At 45.0% G+C, this 19489-nt stretch overlaps 2 protein-coding genes across 3 annotated transcripts in view; both read right to left on the bottom strand.

The window, feature by feature from the left end:
* Positions 1–524: 524 nt before the first annotated feature.
* LOC115197592 (histidine-rich protein PFHRP-II) lies at positions 525–2108 on the bottom strand. Its single transcript, XM_029759256.1, has 2 exons — positions 1652–2108; positions 525–1518 (listed from the first exon to the last, which is right to left on the bottom strand). Exons 1-2 carry the CDS (start codon positions 2081–2083, stop codon positions 1195–1197), a joined length of 756 nt encoding a protein of 251 aa, XP_029615116.1. The 5' UTR covers positions 2084–2108; the 3' UTR covers positions 525–1194.
* Positions 531–19489, bottom strand: part of cry2 (cryptochrome circadian regulator 2) — a 29339-nt gene continuing 10380 nt past the window's right edge. Inside the window, exons 3-12 of one of the 2 annotated variants that reach the window (XM_029759254.1) lie at positions 17113–17255; positions 15143–15190; positions 14685–14869; positions 13293–13522; positions 12764–13075; positions 11573–11724; positions 6769–6971; positions 5459–5542; positions 4891–5150; positions 531–3414 (exon numbers count right to left, since the gene is read on the bottom strand). In XM_029759254.1, coding sequence (XP_029615114.1) covers positions 4897–5150; positions 5459–5542; positions 6769–6971; positions 11573–11724; positions 12764–13075; positions 13293–13522; positions 14685–14869; positions 15143–15190; positions 17113–17255 — 1611 coding nt within the window. In that variant the 3' untranslated portion in view covers positions 531–3414; positions 4891–4896. The remainder of the gene's footprint in view (positions 3415–4890; positions 5151–5458; positions 5543–6768; positions 6972–11572; positions 11725–12763; positions 13076–13292; positions 13523–14684; positions 14870–15142; positions 15191–17112; positions 17256–19489) is intronic. The other variant, XM_029759255.1, reaches the window with a different exon arrangement.

Below are 19489 nucleotides of genomic sequence, written 5' to 3' on the forward strand. Positions count from 1 at the left end.
GCTGGTAAACAAAGCACTTATACCTCATCCTCACAGACTACAACTGGCCTGCACAGTAAGACATAATTAACCTCTATAGCTATAACTGATCTGAGCCTAGCCCTTAAATAAACAAACCTTTGGCCTTAAAAGTGTTCATTGATTGTTGATTAATCAATATGTCATTACAAAATCGGTAAGTCAACCCTATTTTCACAAGACAATTAAGGTTGGAGTGAATTTTTATTTGTTGCATCAATTAATAGATATGATCAGCCGACAAAATTGTTCTAGCTCAGTCCTAGACCTTAGATTCAATACGATCGTGTCTACCAGATACCTAACCTCCAGTATATTCCTGTGTCAACCTACTGCATGTGGCCCTCCAGTGGCTAAATGACATAACCTCAAGAAAAAGGGTAAATACACAATGCAATGATATTTACTACAAACTACATCTTCTACAGTTATTCTCATCATTACAATAGTGAATTCCAGAATGTGATAGTAAGGTCCATAAAACAATTACAACCAAGAATACTGAATGGGTCCACAATTCTATCAGCACTTTAATGAAAATATATTCCTTTGTACAATTCAAAACAAATAAATAAATACAACTATTCAACAAAAGCTCATCATGGCAACTTAATTATAGTGAATGTACACTTTTGCTTGGGGTGTACAATATTTGGTGACTGACAAACAATTAGAAGATGGTGACTGTTTTAATGGAAAATATAAATGGAGTTTGTCTCAGTATTTCCTACTCAACTCGTTCCCCTTCTGTGTCGTTCCACAACACTGGGGAGAGTTCCCCAAAATGTGTGTAGCACCAAGATCATTGTTCCTCAATTGCCTACCAATGTACTTAAGATGATCTTAATGATACCAGAGATACACACACACACACGGCTGATAAACACAGAATATAGCGTGAACTAATAAATCCTTTACACATATGGTATTTAATTGAAACAAGTCATTATTGTATTAGTAGACAGCATTATCATTAACTGTAGTGTTGTAGTCTGATAGATTTATCCATCAAAAACATATTTAGCCAAAAGGATTTTCTGTAGGTTGATGTGCTTCAGAAAGGAGAAATGCCTATCAACAGTTTTGTCCATACATTTTTTACATAAGCAACTCATAAGTGACAAGTTTAAATGAGGTGAATGGACAGTGACGAATGCATATGCATTTTTCATCCGTTTAATTCATCTGTGTAGAAGCAGCCCCACTCCCCATGGTGGGTAGAAGCAGCCCCATGGTGGGTAGAAGCAGCCCCATGGTGAGTAGAAGCAGCCCCACTCCCCATGGTGTGTAGAAGCAGCCCCACTCCCCATGGTGTGTAGAAGCAGCCCCACTCCCCATGGTGTGTAGAAGCAGCCCCACTCCCCATGGTGTGTAGAAGCAGCCCCACTCCCCATGGTGTGTAGAAGCAGCCCCACTCCCCATGGTGTGTAGAAGCAGCCCCACCCCCCATGGTGTGTAGAAGCAGCCCCACTCCCCATGGTGGGTAGAAGCAGCCCCATGGTGTGTAGAAGCAGCCCCATGGTGTGTAGAAGCAGCCCCACTCCCCATGGTGTGTAGAAGCAGCCCCACTCCCCATGGTGTGTAGAAGCAGCCCCACTCCCCATGGTGTGTAGAAGCAGCCCCACTCCCCATGGTGGGTAGAAGCAGCCCCATGGTGGGTAGAAGCAGCCCCATGGTGGGTAGAAGCAGCCCCATGGTGGGTAGAAGCCGCCCCATGGTGTGCAGAAGCAGCCCCACTCCCCATGGTGTGTAGAAGCAGCCCCACTCCCATGGTGTGTAGAAGCAGCCCCACTCCCCATGGTGTGTAGAAGCAGCCCCACTCCCCATGGTGTGTAGAAGCAGCCCCACTCCCCATGGTGTGTAGAAGCAGCCCCACTCCCCATGGTGTGTAGAAGCAGCCCCACTCCCCATGGTGGGTAGAAGCAGCCCCATGGTGGGTAGAAGCAGCCCCATGGTGGGTAGAAGCAGCCCCATGGTGGGTAGAAGCAGCCCCACGGTGGGTAGAAGCAGCCCCACGGTGGGTAGAAGCAGCCCCACGGTGGGTAGAAGCAGCCCCACTCCCCATGGTGGGTAGAAGCAGCCTCACTCCCCACGGTGGGTAGAAGCAGCCTCACTCCCCACGGTGGGTAGAAGCAGCCTCACTCCCCATGGTGGGTAGAAGCAGCCTCACTCCCCACGGTGGGTAGAAGCAGCCTCACTCCCCACGGTGGGTAGAAGCAGCCTCACTCCCCACGGTGGGTAGAAGCAGCCTCACTCCCCACGGTGGGTAGAAGCAGCCTCACTCCCCACGGTGGGTAGAAGCAGCCTCACTCCCCACGGTGGGTAGAAGCAGCCCCACTCCCCACGGTGGGTAGAAGCAGCCCCACTCCCCACGGTGGGTAGAAGCAGCCCCACTCCCCATGGTGGGTAGAAGCAGCCTCACTCCCCATGGTGGGTAGAAGCAGCCTCACTCCCCATGGTGGGTAGAAGCAGCCCCACTCCCCATGGTGGGTAGAAGCAGCCCCACTCCCCATGGTGGGTAGAAGCAGCCTCACTCCCCATGGTGGGTAGAAGCAGCCCCATGGTGGGTAGAAGCAGCCCCACTCCCCATGGTGGGTAGAAGCAGGTGGGTGTCGTTCTTTTTCCAGTAAGGGTTTGATAGATTATGATTCTCCATAGTTTTAATGAAGGGCACCAACAATTGATGCTTATTTCACTGATTGATAATATACATTCTCTGCCACAGGCAAAATATTAGTTTACAGACCAATCATGTCATTGTGATAGAAGTCAAAATAACATACAGCAAAATAGCGAACAGATATATGGACAGTGGAACCTCAGACATAAATAAGTTGAGAATGGAGGTTGTTCGGAACACTGAAATATCCACATCTTTGAAATGCACATACAAATCGTATCAAATCTTTATAGACCATATGACCTGCGTATTTACATGCATGCGTTTTGTTATTATGCGTTCAGTTTTTGGGGATTTAAAACATTTTCCCCAGTTTGAGATTGCCCGGCGAGTTCTTAACTCTAAGGTTAGTATCTTTGAGGGTCTATTGCAGTCTTAAAGCGGTTATTCACACACTAATAAAATGTTGTGGTAAATGTTTTGAATTTTTTAAATGCTAGATTAGGAAAGCTGAAAGGTGTAAGCACTAACCTTCTATATAATACACTCATTGTAACCTTGCTGTATACACATACATTATTAACCAGTATGATGCTGTTTTTTAACACTGATCTGGAGTTGCTGTTATTCTTAGATTTTATAAAGTGGTTATGGTTCGTAAAAAGCTCTGTGTGTGTGTAAGTGACCAGTCTTGCCAGAAGGATAGGGGTGAGCGCAGGACATCAGAAGTCTTCTGCCATGTCCTTCTGTCATACACCATCCCACATGGCAAGATCCTAAAGACACAGACAACAAACCAAAGCTTCAGTTAGAGTCACACTTCAGTCTCCTTTCACCTCATTAAATCACCAGTAGACAGGATGCAGCTCGTCTCAATAGGTGGTCGGGGTGTGACGGTTTTTGACATAGATGCAGAACATAAACAGCATAACGGGTACATTTCCACAACAACTAAGAGTGTTGAAGCACGAAGCGAACCCATGCACATACTGTGTGTGAGCAAAGTGTTGCGTCTCAATATCCTATTCATTGATGACGTTTCAAGCCAAGAAATTGTGGGATACAGCATTCAATTGCGAGATACAGCTTTTAACTGCCGATAGACATGGTGCATGGTTCTGACTGTTTGCCTGATGGCCGACCTACCTATACCGTGCCCCTCTCCTCTCTGTCCCTCACTAGCACGCTATGAAAGATGCTAGTGTTTGTGTTCTCAGAAGTAAGGCAAATAATAGTCTCCTCCCTTCCAAAAAATATTATATATATTAGGAGTCGATTGCTTGCGGAATCAAATCTTGACACTCAAAAGGGAGTCAACACTGGGAGACTCCACCACTACATCATCGTCTTTAACAGTAAAAAAATAATATTAAAAAGGGTCAGTTTAAAACTGATATTTTTTCCATTTGTCACATCCCTAATAAGTGGTCCAGGTATCCTCATGACACGGCACAAGTGAGGGGTGGACCTTTCCTCTTTTGTTCACTATTGCTCCTCTAGTGTTATATCCTGCCTGTTTGGCCCTGTCTGGGGGTATCGTCGGATGGGGCCACAGTGACTCCCGACCCCTCCTGTCTCAGCCTATAGTATTTAATGTGTCGGGGGGCTAGGGTCAGTCTGATCTCTCTCGCTCTCTGAGCCCTAAGACCATGGCTCAGGACTACCTGGCCTGATGACTTCTTGCTGTCCCCAGTGCACCTGGCCGTGCTGCTGCTCCAGTTTCAACTGTTCTGCCTATGGAACCCTGACCTGTTCACCGGACGTGCTACCTGTCCCAGACCTGCTGTTTTCAACTCTAGAGATACTCTGAATGATCGGTTATGAAAAGCCAACTGACATTTACTCCTGGGGTGCTGGCCTGTTGCACCCTCGACAACCACTGTGATGATTATTATTTGACCCTGCTGGTCATTTATGAACATCTTGGCCAACTGGCCACCCCTCATAGCCTGGTTCCTCTCTAGCTTTCTTCCTAGGTTCTGGCCTTTCTAAGGAGTTTTTCCTAGTCACCGTGCTTCTACACCTGCATTGCTTGCTTACCGTATTTATACATTTTGTTTTCCAAAAGGAAAAGTTCCAAAATAGCTGGAGTGTGTCTAACTTTTTACAAACAGCCCCAAAAAAGAGCATTGAATTATTATTTTACTTTTTTGATGACTTCTGAAAAGATTCAAGTAAAAATGAATCTCATAATTAAAAAAAATTATAATTAAAAGAACAACCCAGTGTCTTCAGATAGTTTAGCTAATTACCGTGTGTCACTGCAGATCCACTGGCTGATGCTCTGACTGTTCCTCCCATTGCTCCTGTTGCTGCTCCTGTTGCTGCTCCTGGTCCTGTTGCTGCTCCTGTTGCTGCTCCTGTTGCTGCTCCTGGTCCTGTTGCTGGTCTCCTTTGGCAGTGCTGGTGTGCTGGTGTTTTGTGTGGGTGCACGTCTGGGTGTTTTGTGGTTCGGAAGGCCTGCCTCTCTTCAGAGTGTTGGACTGGGCAGACGAAGTGTGTGGGGGTGACTCTGTATTCAGTAGAGTTTAGATTAGTAACGTCTATTCCTGTACATTTAATCATTTACTTTCTGTTATAGACATTTCCTTGTCTAGCTGGTGCATTGAAACTTTAAGAAAAGAAAAGCCAATGTCACTGTGTTGGAAGCTTCAAGTGATTCAATTCCAAAATCATTTGCTTGTTTTTTTATTGAGCCACATAAGCAGCAACTAAAATGTGAAAAATGCTGCTTTCTTGACCAGGACTTCCCTGGTTAATTAAAGGATGAATAAACATTTTAAAAAGACTACAAAATAAGAACTACACCTCCAAACATACCACAGGTGCTGCTACTGGCCTGAGAGTCGTCTGTCGGGGGAGGCTCCGCCTCTTCCTGAATGGTGGGCACAGATGCCAGGAGACCTGACAGAGACACACACACACAGACCGATGTTACGTCAATGTTACCATGGCAACACTGACTGGAAATAGCCTACATAACGACTGACGCAGCATGAAAACACAAGGGCAAGTCATCCAATGTAAACTGAAAAACAACATTTTGTTTTACCACTAGGAGGCTCTCTAGAGCCATAGAATAAACCAGGAGCTGTGCTGCATGAATCAGGATGCTTTTCGGTGCTGTTAGAACTCAGACAGACCCGTCCATAAGACAGCAGTCAACAACATCAGTCATCTACTGCAGTACAATACCTACATGTGGGGTAGACGACCCTGTTCCTGGAGTGACGCAGGGATTGCAGGATTTTGTCCCAGCAAGGCACCACACTAACCTACTAAGCTATTTGATCAGTTCAATGATTGCCTCAATTCAACACACCTTGTCTTCCAGGTCAGTTAAAACATGAAGTGCCTACCCCTGACCAGCATGCATGCATGCATGCATGCATGCATGCATGCATACATACATACATACATACATACATACATACATACATACATACATACATACATACATACATACATACATACATACATACATACATCTATCCATTCCCTGCAACGGGACAAAATTGATGTACGGTACTTCCAATGTAACCATAATGCTTCTATTACATGATCAGTGAGATGACAGAATGACAGACAACAGCAGCTCATGACAACAGGTCATCATGACAGAGTTTGTTGTTGGCAGTAGGGACCATTCAGACTGTCCATCAGAGCCCAACATAACAGCTCTTAGAGAAATGACACAAGGAGTATGGTGGAGCTGGGGGCATTAAACGACGACCCATAAGAGGCAAATTGCTGCAGTTATCTCAGCAGGAACTGTGAGAGAACCAGGATGTGGTTTCAGACGAGAGAGCCCCTTTCAGACTATATGAAAAGAAACCAAACCATGGTCGTGACTCGTGTTCAATAGGGCAAACCACAGCGAAACAGTTCGCAACGGAGAACACAAATCTGTGGCGTTATTGGACAAAACCTCTCCCCACTGAACACGACCACTGTAACCAACCATCAGATGTCTCGGCCACATGGGGCCTTTAATGAGGACGGGTGAGGTGGACTTTTTCCTATCGCTGCTGTCTTCAGATCTTGATCCGAGGTTTTTATTGTAAATAACTATGTTCTTAACTTGTTCACCTGTATAAATCAAGGTTAAATAATCTAAAAGTTAGACTCACTGAGGCCTCTGTAGTGGGAGAGTTGCTGGTAGACCTGCTTCATTCTCTCTATGTTGAGCCTGCTGCCCTCTGCGTGGTTGATCATGGGCTTGGGGTAGTCTACTCCCACGATGCAGTTGGCTGCCTTCTGGACCGACTCTGGGGCTCTCCACGGCTCATAGATGTATCGGTTGGGATAGTCCTTCAACTTAGGAATGTAGCGCCTAGAACATAGACAATCACAGATATGCTAGAGACATTAATTGTTATTATTTATGCCATTGAATTACATATAGAACTGATTCATATGATCTCTATGCAGTTTATTCTATTGGTTGTTTATTCAATTGATTTATGTATTTTGTACTTGAAAAAGAGCACCACAAACTGGTCTTTTGAGCCAGGTAGGTGCAATTGGCCTGGGACATGAACATTAGAGACAGGATGCAGTTCATGCAGCATGCCATGCCCCAGACGAGGCACACACGCTGGCAAGAAGAGGACTGGGAAGTCCAGCAGACGGGCCATGGAGAGGTCTTACCTCAGGTTGCTGTTCCCCAACAGGAAGGAGCGGGTCAGACGACAGTTGGTAGCATACCAGAACTACTTCAGGGAGACAATGGCACTACGCAGGTTCTGAAGACCTGCAGCAACAGTCCTGAGTCCGGTTCCTGCCCAGCAGCCGAAACCAACCCAGCCTCCACGGCTCCGGCAGTCGAGCAGTTGCCAGAGCTGCACCCAGTCTTGCTGTCCAACGCGCTCCAGCCAGCCAACCCGACACTAGTGGTGCAGCCAGACCAGCGACTGCCACAGAGGCTCAAGCCGTTTCAGCATCTGACCAAGCTCCATTCCACACACCACCCGGTGACACCACGAGCAGCACCAGAGCCAGACGAGCCGTTGCCAGTGCTGCAGCCTGATCAGCAGCTGCCAGCGCTCCGACATGCTTCACCTCTGCCTGCAACCGGTGCCTGAGCTGGCACCCCAACAGAAACCCCAGCCAGAGTGTCTCCTGGACCAGCCATCACCGGAACCAACTCCGGTTCAGGTCTCTACTGTTAACACAAAATGACCAGTTTAACAACATTTACTTCACCGTATTTCCACAGTACATAGTTGCCATCACACTCAGGCCAGGTCCATCTCCAGTGAGACTACTGTGCAGGCGTACTAATAACAGAGTGATAGCACCGTAATAACAGAAATATAGGGATACTTTAAACATGAACTTACCAATCTCCCACTTTTCTTTAAAGACAAATAAAACATCAACAAAATAATGAAATGTCCCAAGTTATTATATAAGTTCTCCATTACAAAATGGGTTGTGTGACAAAGTCACGCCTCAGTGGCGCAGCGGTCTAAGGCACTACATCTCAGTGCTAGAGGCGTCACTACAGACCCTGGTTCAGCGGTCTAAGGCACTACATCTCAGTGCTAGAGGCGTCACTACAGACCCTGGTTCAGCGGTCTAAGGCACTACATCTCAGTGCTAGAGGCGTCACTACAGACCCTGGTTCAGCGGTCTAAGGCACTACATCTCAGTGCTAGAGGCGTCACTACAGACCCTGGTTCAGCGGTCTAAGGCACTACATCTCAGTGCTAGAGGCGTCACTACAGACCCTGGTTCAGCGGTCTAAGGCACTACATCTCAGTGCTAGAGGCGTCACTACAGACCCTGGTTCAGCGGTCTAAGGCACTACATCTCAGTGCTAGAGGCGTCACTACAGACCCTGGTTCAGCGGTCTAAGGCACTACATCTCAGTGCTAGAGGCGTCACTACAGACCCTGGTTCAGCGGTCTAAGGCACTACATCTCAGTGCTAGAGGCGTCACTGCAGACCCTGGTTTGATCCCAGATCACAACCGGACGTGATCTGGAGTCCCACAGGGCGACGCACAAGTGGCCCAGTGTCGTCCGGGTTAGGCCGTCATTGTAAATAAAAATTTGTTCTTAACTGATTTGCCTAGTTAAATAAAGGTTAAAAATGTTTTGGTAGGTTTGTGTCTGTTAATGTGTCGTTTGTCATTTTCAGTAGGAGGCCGATTCCCATCTTGTTGATAACTTACTTTCCACCGTCTTGAGTGATGGACCCTGACAATTGTGCCTCACAAATATCACCACACCATCTTGGCCAATGACTACTCCTGGTCCTTTCCACTGTTGACAGTCAACTCGTTTGTAGTACACTTTGTTTCCAGTCTCGTACATCTCTTTGGTGGGTTGAAGCTGTTTCCGCAGAGTCCTGCGAATTCTCTCTGAACACTGTGCTTCAGTGAACGCTTTTCTCGCTGCATGTCGTGCTGAAAGGTGCTGTCCCACCCCCACGCACTCACACTGGTCCCTTCTAGTGCTGGTGACTTGTCAACCAGTACAGAGGGAAGATTAGGGTTCTGCCCCAACACTAGTTGGTAAGGGCTGTAGTCATGAACATTGTGTATTGAGTTTTTTTTACATCAAAGCCCAATCTAGGGCTGTTTTCTAGTCACATCCATTGTCTTGCTTCACTTTCAATGTTTGATTGTGTCTCTCCAGAAGTCCACTGCTCCATGGACTGTATGAAGCAGTTGTCTTTACTTCCATGTTGAAGTTCTCTTATTTCATTATTATTTTCCTATCGTCGCTGTACCATTTCTGGGACGGGCCATTCACACTTAACCAGGAATGCATGAAGTGCCTGACGATTTCACTGGGTTTCTTTGTATTCACAATGCTTCCAGCGCTGAAGCGTGTGAAGTGGTGGATTATGTGAAGGAACCACACACTTAGTTCTAGCTCATACAGATCTACAGCCACTGTTTCATTGTACTTGGAAGCCAGTGGCAAACCAACAGCTGGTCTGGGCTCAGGTTTGCTGTATTTCTGGCATGTCTCACAATTGTTAACCGTCTGCTGTAGAATGGAAATACTCATCATCATTATTCCCAGAACTGCTGAGTCATTTCTGAAGTCTGTCAACTGTAGCATGTCCAAACTGTTTGTGAACAATACTTAGAGTTTTTCCTCTTGTGTTCATGTTCGCTGTGTTCAGAATCTCCATGTGCTCTGTGCCAGTCAGAATCACATTTTTACATGGACTGTGTGATGTCTTTGTCTAAAATGTTTACACAATAGTGGCCTGAGGTAGTAAGTTCAAGGGTCACTGGATGTTTAAAACATCACTGCCATGTAATTTTTTTATGTCTAGTACAGCCTCTGCCTTCTTGAAGGAAGCTTTGCTTAATATCTGCAGGGACCACCTCTGTTTCAATGTGACACCAATGTTTGCTAGTATCTTGACTCTTGGTAGAATGGACGGTTCTCCCATCTCCAAATTTGAAATCTATGTTGCTTTGGTGTGTCAATCATATTTTGTGCTTATTTTATATTTAATTCACTGACATAACTATCAAAACATTTTGGACAACACACTGTGCGTGTACATGCAGTATCAATCACAGCAGATCCTAAGGATTCAACTATAAAGATCTCAGTATCAGAAGCAGATTGACTCTCTCTCTGTGTTTACATGTTCCTCTGTTAGTTTAACTTGTTCATTTTTATGAGGACAGTCTTTAACCCAAAGGTAAGTGCTTTGACAAATAGCACATTCTGATCTCCTTCCATGCCTGTCCAGCGGATTTGTGCCGGGCAAATGCTTTGATCAAAGTTCCCATTCCGTTTTCCTTGTTCAAATCCTATTTTCAGTGCTGTATCTCTCGATCTTCCCTCGAGCGATAATACCACCGCAAGTGCTTGCTTTTTCTTATATAATATATACTTAAAACATTAACTTAACACCTACTACATCTGCTGCCCTTGCAGATATGCTTGACCTGGGCCCATCGCCAGACCCAGCCCTGAATCCAATGTCCGGCACTGTCCAGGACCCACCGGCTGACCAGGTTCCAGTCCTGGATCCACAGGCAGACCCCAAGCACAGCCAGACACACAACCAGCACTGTTTCTGATGCTCAACCTGCCGTCAGCCATTAGTGCTCATATCAATGTGTTGTGATATATGCCTGTGTCTTTATTGTGCCTGTATGAGCCTCTATGGATCAATAGAGTTTATTTAATAATTCAGCCAAAGCACAAACAACGTGGTAATCACGGACCAATCACTGTCCTCTGTCCAAAGCCCACAGGTTAGTGTGTGTACCTGATGTAGTGTGTGTGAGACGTAGTGTGTGTGTGTGTGAGACACGTAGTGTGTGTGTGTGTGTGTGTGTGTGTGTGACGTAGTGTGTGTGTGTGTGTGTGTGTGTGAGAGACGTAGTGTGTGTGAGACACGTAGTGTGTGTGAGACACGTAGTGTGTGTACCTGACGTAGTGTGTGTGTGTGTGTGAGAGACGTAGTGTGTGAGACACGTAGTGTGTGTGTGTGTGTGAGACACGGTGTGTGTGTGTGTGTGTGTGTGACACAGTGTGTGTACCTGACGTAGTGTGTGTGTGAGACGTAGTGTGTGTGTGTGTGTGTGAGACGTAGTGTGTGTGTGTGTGTGTGAGACGTAGTGTGTGTGTGTGTGTGTGAGACGTAGTGTGTGTGTGTGTGAGACGTAGTGTGTGTGTGTGAGACGTAGTGTGTGTGTGTGTGAGAGTGTGTGAGAGAGACGTAGTGTGTGTGTGTGTGACACGTAGTGTGTGTGAGACACGTAGTGTGTGTGTGTGTGTGTGACACGTAGTGTGTGTGTGACACGTAGTGTGTGTGTGTGTGTGTGACACGTAGTGTGTGTGTGAGATACGTAGTGTGTGAGACACGAAGTGTGTGTACCTGATGTAGTGTGTGTGTGTCTGACGTAGTGTGTGTGTGTGTGTGTGTGAGACACATAATGTGTGTGTGTACCTGATGTAGTCTCCGCTGGGGTCTGTCCTCCTGCCGAAGCCCACAGGGCAGTAACAGTGGAAGAACTGCTGGAAGAAGGCACTGCAGGAGAGCCACATCCAGCTGCCTGCGTTCACACTCCAGTCTGCATCCAGGAGCAGCTCCTCAAACACCTGACAGGCAGAAACAACCAGCACAGAATACAGTTAGATACCAGTGAAGGGGCACCACTGTCTCACGTACGTCTTGATGCTTTGGTATATACGCAGTAAATGCCCACGTTTTCCTTCTCAATGTAAACCCCCCTTTGTGTAAATGTCCATGTATTTCTGTTATTGACCTGCTTTATGGAAGTTCTAAGGTAAGGTAAACACTGTGTGTTGACATTCTGTATTCAGTAAAAGCTCTAACACCGTGATAAAGGACTAGAGAAAAGACCCAGCATTACATGATAAGACACTGACAGCCTGGCAGGTAGCCTAGTGGTTAGAGCGTTGGACTAGTAACCGAAAGGTTGCAAGATCGAATCCCCGAGCTGACAAGGTAAAAAAAAAAATGTAGTTCTGCCCCTGAACAGGCAGTTAACCCACTGTTCGTAGGCCGTCATTGAAAATAAGAATTTGTACTAAACTCACTTGCCTAGTTAAATAAAGGTTAAAAAAAATAAAATAATAAATGATAATTGATCTAGCGATGCTGACCAGATCTACCTACACCAGGGCTCTCCAACCCTGTTCCTGGAGAGCTACCATCCTGTAGGTTTTCACTCCAATCCTAAATCTAGCACACCTGATTCTAATAATTAGATGGTTGATTAGTTACAACTGGGGTTGGAGTGAAAACATACAGGAAAGTAGCTCTCCAGGAACAGGGTTGGACACCCCTGCCCAGAGATCCACCAACGCTGCCCACATCTACCTATGCTGATGACAAGCTCTATAGGTTACTGCTACATGTCCTCCTAATATACTAAAGCTTCTCCACAACCCTTGTTGTGGTATGGTAGTGCATGTTGGGTGACACTGGATCTTTCTCAATTACTGTCTTTGATTCCTTGCATGCCCTCTCAAAGCAGGAGAAGGTCAGAGGGGAGACCTTTGATCTTCTTCTCCAATGCATTTGAGAAGGAGGAAAGGGACTGAGGACATGAGGAAAGATTAATTGAGAAAAAGTTAACGTAAATGACTGGAGAGAGAAGGGAATCTAACCTACCCTCATGCCACTCTCCCAGCTGATCCACAGGTCTCCCCGGGTCAGGAAGCAGGCCACAGCATGTCTGGCCAGGTGGTGGATCCAGCCCTCCTGCCTCAGCTGGGTCATGATAGCATCTATCCAGGGGAAGCCTGTGCTCCCCTCGGCCCACTTGGCCAGGGCCTCAGGGTTATGGTCCCAGGGGATCTGAACACAGATGGGGTTGCCCTCCATCCGGTCGAAGTTAGGGTTGTTGGTTCCCGCTGCATAGAAGAATTCTCTCCACAGGAGCTGGCCGAATAAAGAGAGCGGGGGACTGCAATGCTTCCGCAACTGAGTGGGGGGGATGGATAGAGAAATACCAATCAAAATCACTTTTTACATCAGCAGTTGTGCTTTACAGTAACCCAGCCTATACCACAGAGAGCATGCAGAAACAAAAAGTTATTTTACATCAATATTACATGATCAAACAGCTTCTTTATCCCATTCCAAACACCAACATGTATTCCTGTAAAATAAAAAAGATCTCCATTGTGTTGATCAGTACCTTCATGTAGAGTTCCCTCAGGTTGTAGTAGAAGACTCGACATGATAAGCATCCAAAGCGTAGATAGGGGCTGAGGCCCGTGGGACTGGCGATCAGCGAACACATGTTGATCCTGGCTCGCTCAAAGCTAGCTACCCAGGCTTTTCTGTCTAAGTGTTTGTTGAGTCTCTCTAGTGCTTCAGACTCCCCTCCCTTCCACACCGCAGGGTCCAGGCCTTGAGTCTTGAATCCTGGAGAACGGAACAGAGAGCACAGAACAGTCAGATACCATGTGCACTGTGACTACATTTAGCCTCACACACAGTGAAAAAATATATACATACTACCGGTCAAAGGTTTTAGAACACCTACTCATTCAAGGGTTTTTCTTTATTTTGACTATTTTCTACATTGTAGAATAATAGCGAAGACATCAACACTATGAAATAACACATAAGGAATCATGTAGTAATCATAAAAATGCTTAAACAATTAAAATACATTTTATATTTGAGATTCTTCAAGGTAGCCACCCTTTGCCTTGATGACAACTTTGCACACTCTTGGCATTCTCTCAACCAGCTTCACCTGGAATGCTTTTCCAACAGTCTTGGAGTTCCCACATATGCTGAGCACTTGTTGGCTGCTTTTCTTTCACTCTGCGATCTGACTCATCCCAAACCATCTCAATTTGGTTGAGGTCAGGGGATTGTGGAGGCCAGGTCATCTGATGCAGCACTCCATCACCCTCCTTCTTGGTCAAATAGCCCTTAAACAGCCTGAAGGTGTGTTTTTGGTCATTGTCCTCTTGAAAAACAAATGATAGTCCCACTAAGCGCAAAACACATGGGATGGAGTATCGCTGCAGAATGCTGTGGTAGCTATGCTGGTTAAGTGTGCCAGAAATCTCACATTTGGTCTCCAGACCAAAAGGACACATTTCCACCGGTCGTTAAAGAAAGATTATTCCAGTTCGAGGTGAGTAATCGCTATTCTGATGTCCAGAAGTTATTTTCGGTCATAAGAGACAATAGCGTCAACATTATGTACAAAATAAGTTAAACAACGCAAAAAAACTAACGAAATAGCACAGCTGGTTAGGAGCACGTAAAACGTCAGCCATTCCAACACATGATTCCATTTGTGTAATTTCATAGTTTTGATGTCTTCACTATTATTCTACAATTTAGAAAATAGTAAAAATAAAGAAAAACCCTTGAATTAGTAGGTGTTCTAAAACTTTGGACCGGTAGTATATATGGTACACCCAAGTCAAAATGACAATTCATAATTGAATGTCATTCTCTTACATGGTCTGGATGGAGTCTATGCTGGGTTACTGTAAATGCAGTGATTGCTGATATCAAAGGAGTATTAAAATACATCTAATTGATTGACTGATTAATTGATTACCGAGCTCTTCCAGAGAGGGGACACTGTAGTGTTCGTCGTGGTTGTCAGCGATCTTCGTCCGACAACTGCTCATCTGTTCTTGTGTGATGGTGGGCAGGGGTTTCATAGGCAGCTCTAGCCTGTTCACTAAGGCCTGGAACCTCTTGAAGGTCAGCGGAGGACTGCCGTTGTTCATCTCAACGATCCTGATAACAGTAGAAACATGAAGGATAGTGAGATTAAAACATATTGAGATACGGGACCGTATTCATAAAGCGTCTCAGAGTAGGAATGCTGATCTAGGATTAGGTCCTCACCCTGCCCCTGTTATCTTATTCATTACGATGTAAAAGGCAAAACTGATCGTAGATCAGCATTTCTAAATCAGACGTTTTGTGAATACCAGGCCCGAGGTAACTTTGTTGAAATGTCCATAATAATACTGTTGTGGTGAAGTGATGCTGTTGAGGAAAACGCACGGGTGATTCTTGACCGCGAGCGGGGGGCAGTTGTTCATCTCAATGATCCTGGAGATGATGGTGTAAATGTAGAGGTAGAAATTATGAAAATGTCATTTCAGGATTAAAACAGAGCATTACTTGTTGAAATGCCAATTGATACTGATGTGGTGATCTTTGCACGTCAGCAAACTGGTTGTGTAAATTAACTGGCTGGTACATCATTTCTCATCACAATTCAAAACATAATCAACACAGTTGTACTATCTAAAAACCTACAGTATAAATAATTGATAGTCAACATAATAATGGTACTGGATTGGATCATAGTTATCAAGTTGTTATTCATCTTTTCCATTACCTCATATACCCCTGATATACATAAAGTACTTAAACGTATTTAAAAACAATAATCTGGCAACATATTGACTCATAACAGAGCAAAGCATTGTTGGTGAGATTGGCTCAAACACATTAAGGAAAGAAATTCCACAAATACATATTTAACAAGGCACACCTGTTAATTGAAATGCATTCCAGGTGACTACCTCATGAAGCTGGTTGAGAGAATGCAAAGAGTGTGCAAAGCTGTCATCAAGGCAAAGGGTGGCTACTTTCAAGAATCCCAAATATATTTTGATTTGTTTTACACTTTTTTGGTTACTACATGATTCTATATGTGTTATTTCATAGTTTTGAGGTCTTCACTATTATTATACAATGTAGAAAACAGTAAAAATAAAGAAAAACCCTTGAATGAGTAGGTGTGTCCAAACTTTTGACTGGTACTGAAGTTATCCCCTAACCATGGCCTGATTAAGTTACAGCGTGAATCTTATAAAATAGGTTCCATCTTACGCAACGCTCATCTATATTGGCGCCATTTGGGCCCTTTTAGGTATTCCTATTGGATCAACTCATATTGTGGGCAGGGCCGAGCAGGCGTCAGGAGCCCCCATGTGTCTTCAGCAGCAATATGGTTGCAATGGCTTAGCACCGCCACCCCACCTGTCCGCCACGCACATGTCTGCCACAGTGACTGCCTCCCTGCTCAGCCATTTCCTCCTCCCACTGCCTGGAGCCTGCACATGTTGTGTGGTGTGACAGTCAGTTACATTAACCCACCACTAGGAGGCATCACTGAGCTATGGGATTCTATGGGACTGTGTGTTTGTGGGAAGTAGAACATCAAAACTCTCAGTTCATTCTACTTCAGTGCTTTTCCCCTTTGAGCTCTGCTTGCAGCATGTGTATAGCATGAAATCACAATTATGTTACCCACTGCATTGTTCTCTAGTTTGATTTCCGGTGGTATACTGACATCACTTAGCCTACTGGATAGACAAAATAGACTGTCAAAATCTTATGGACTTCTCTCTGGTCAAATAATCTGTTAATTCAGTATTTTACAGTATTGCTGGGGTAAGTTTATTTCCCACACTGTTCTGGTTGTGACGACACCAGACTGTCAGCTGGCTGTCCCCATGGCATAACACGTAGCATCATCTCAGATGTGCTACAGCACCACAGTAGTAAGGTTTCCCCTGGGACACCGTTTGCTCTGGTTTATCCAATAAGGTGTTGAAAGGGAAAGGGGGATACCTAGTCAGTTGTACAATTGAATGCCTTCAACTGAAATGTGTCTCTGCATTGAACCCAACCCCTCTGAATCAGAGAGGTGAGGAGGGCTGCCTTAATCGATGTCCACATCTTCGGTGCCCGGGGAAAAGTAGGTTAACTGCCTTGCTCAGGGACAGAACGACATATTTTTAATAGCACTGGGAACAGAGTGAGCTCAACATTCAAATGACTCAACATTCACTAGTCTGAGCCCAGATCTGTTTGTGACGTCTTGCCAACTCCTATGGTCATTGTCCTGCGGCTATACAGGACAAAACAATTTGGGACTAGGTTAGATAAGCGGTATAATGGGGAAATAAACATTTGACTTATTGGACCCTTCCTACTGAGTGTGACAGTCAGTGACTAACCTGTCCAAGTTGTAGAGTGTGTGAGAATTCCTCACTATGGTCTCCACTCCAAACTCCTGGGCCATTTTAATGATGGCTCCATCTCTCTCCTTCCCATAGGGCTCAGAGTCATACTCAAAGGTCAACCGGGTGACGTTCCACTCCTACAGACAGGAGCAGAGAAAGAGAGAGAGAGATATGGGGAGAGGGAGGATGAAAGATAACATGTATTATCTTAAGTCACAATGAAAAGCTAACTGGGGTTATGATGTTATTGGGACAACACCTTATCTCCCGGACATGGGCCTAAAGATCAGTGAACAGTACAATCTAGTCTACATGGCAGGTGGCTAGAGTCTAGGCTACACAAAGGGGAAAGGTAAAAACAACAGGATTCTACATCAGTGCTTGAAGAAATCAGTGGTCAGTGTAGGTCACAGAACCCTCTAAAACATCCTACTTGTTGAAGTAGCGGCTGAATAAATGCAGCAATGCATGCTGCTTCAGTGCACCGTTCCTATAGTGATCTGCAGAACAATTTGATAACTATAACCACATTCACTAGGCCTACAGACAGCACTGTATCTGCAATGCAGTTATTGGAGTGTATAGACATCTGACCTCTATAGCGTTTCCTCCATCTACAGTAGGCCTTGCTGCTGAACCCATGATAATGAGAGCTTAGAGCTTAGAGTGAAACGTACCCCCTCTCCTCAGACCTGATGGACTCTTACATAAACAACCCTTTCTCCAACCTGCTGGTCAGTGAGTCACACACTACACGTACTCTAGCACTGTAAACTGGACATCTGAAAAACTCAAGTGTGGCAAAGTGGGAATTCAGAAGGAAATATCTTCCGAATGACCGTATTATGACAAGCAGCCTTGACGACAGAGGCAATGAGGTGATGTGTATGGCTCTCTTCTTAGTCATCAACCTTCATAGAGGTGAATTGATACCTGCAAAATAAGTCACATTTCTCAGAAGTGAGAACAGGTGAGTGGATGTACAGAGTGCTTGGTCCTGGCAGTAGATCATTTGTTCTTTACAGTTTGTTCAGTGTTCCTTGATTTACTTACCAACTGTACCATTGGCTCTATTTCCTAAAAAAACATTCCCTCAAGCCTAAATGGTGATTCATCAGCTTGTCTCATGCATGACCAAACTTCATTGTCAGATAAAAATGAGTATGTATGGTAGAAAATGTGGGTAATTAATAGGGATGTAATGATTCAGAGAGAAACATTTGAACTGGGGACCGATGCATAAGATACGAGTGCATCGGTCTGCGGGACCCCAAACAGATCCAAATGGACCGAGTGCATCGGTCTGCGGGACCCCGAACAGATCCAAATGGACCGAGTGCATCGGTCTGCGGGACCCCGAACAGATCCAAATGGACCGAGTGCATCGGTCTGCGGGACCCCGAACAGATCCAAATGGACCGAGTGCATCGGTCTGCGGGACCCCGAACAGATCCAAATGGACCGAGTGCATCGGTCTGCGGGACCCCAAACAGATCCAAATGTATCATGTGTCGGTCAGGAAATCGATTCAAAACATTACGAATTGTCAGTTCACAATATTTTTTTCTCAAATTACCACACCTTCCGAAAATACCTAATCTTTTGTGACAACTGTGTTCTCTCCTTCAGTGTTGAACTAAGCATGTTATTATGTTGAGTCACTGATCTACAAGTCATTTTGCATGACAAACAACCCCAGGAAAATCAGTAGTCTAGTCAAACTGGGTGCTGTGCAACTTTGCGCGCTGACCAACAACAGATAGGCCTTTTCCCAGATCTGCCACATCTGTGCGGCACCTTCAGCAGTCAAATGTCTGTGCAATGGCTTGCGCAACAGTAGGATTCCTTAGTTGAGTGGCAACCAGTGCAATTTGCTAGGTCATTAAAAAAAAAAAATTCAAATGCACTGTAGAAAATTACGTTTTACCGGAATAAAAGTAGCCTAAGCTACTCATTTGGCTATACATGTCGATTTAGGAAGTAAACATTTATTCTTATTCAAATCATATATTTTCCCTAACCCCAAAGTACTATTAAGTTGGGGGTTTTTTGTATATTTTTTACAACGTATACTTTTCCTAAAGAAACTCATGTACTTTTTACTCCGTACATTTTCCCTGACACCCAAAAGTACTTGTTACATTTTGAATGCTTAGCAAGGGAGAAAAATTGTCCAATTCACATACTTATCAAGAGAACATCCCCGCTAATCCTACTGCCTCTGAACTGTCGAGCTCACTAAACACACGCTTTGTTTGTAAATTGTTGTAGTGTGCCCCTAGCTATCCGTAAATTTAAAAAAAGAAAAATGGTGCCATCTGGGTTTGCTGAATATAAGGAATTTGAAATGATTTATACCTTTCTTTTGATG

Source organism: Salmo trutta, chromosome 7 (assembly GCF_901001165.1).
Source record: "Salmo trutta chromosome 7, fSalTru1.1, whole genome shotgun sequence".
NCBI classification, from domain to species: domain Eukaryota; kingdom Metazoa; phylum Chordata; class Actinopteri; order Salmoniformes; family Salmonidae; genus Salmo; species Salmo trutta.

Bases quoted from the DNA above. Each gene is read 5' to 3' on its own strand.
- LOC115197592 (XM_029759256.1), bottom strand. From the start codon at position 2,083: ATGGGGAGTGGGGCTGCTTCTACCCACCGTGGGGCTGCTTCTACCCAC. The intron at 1,519-1,651 runs CATGGGGAGTGG...GCTTCTACACAC, and splicing joins ATGGGGCTGCTTCTACCCAC to CATGGGGCTGCTTCTACCCA.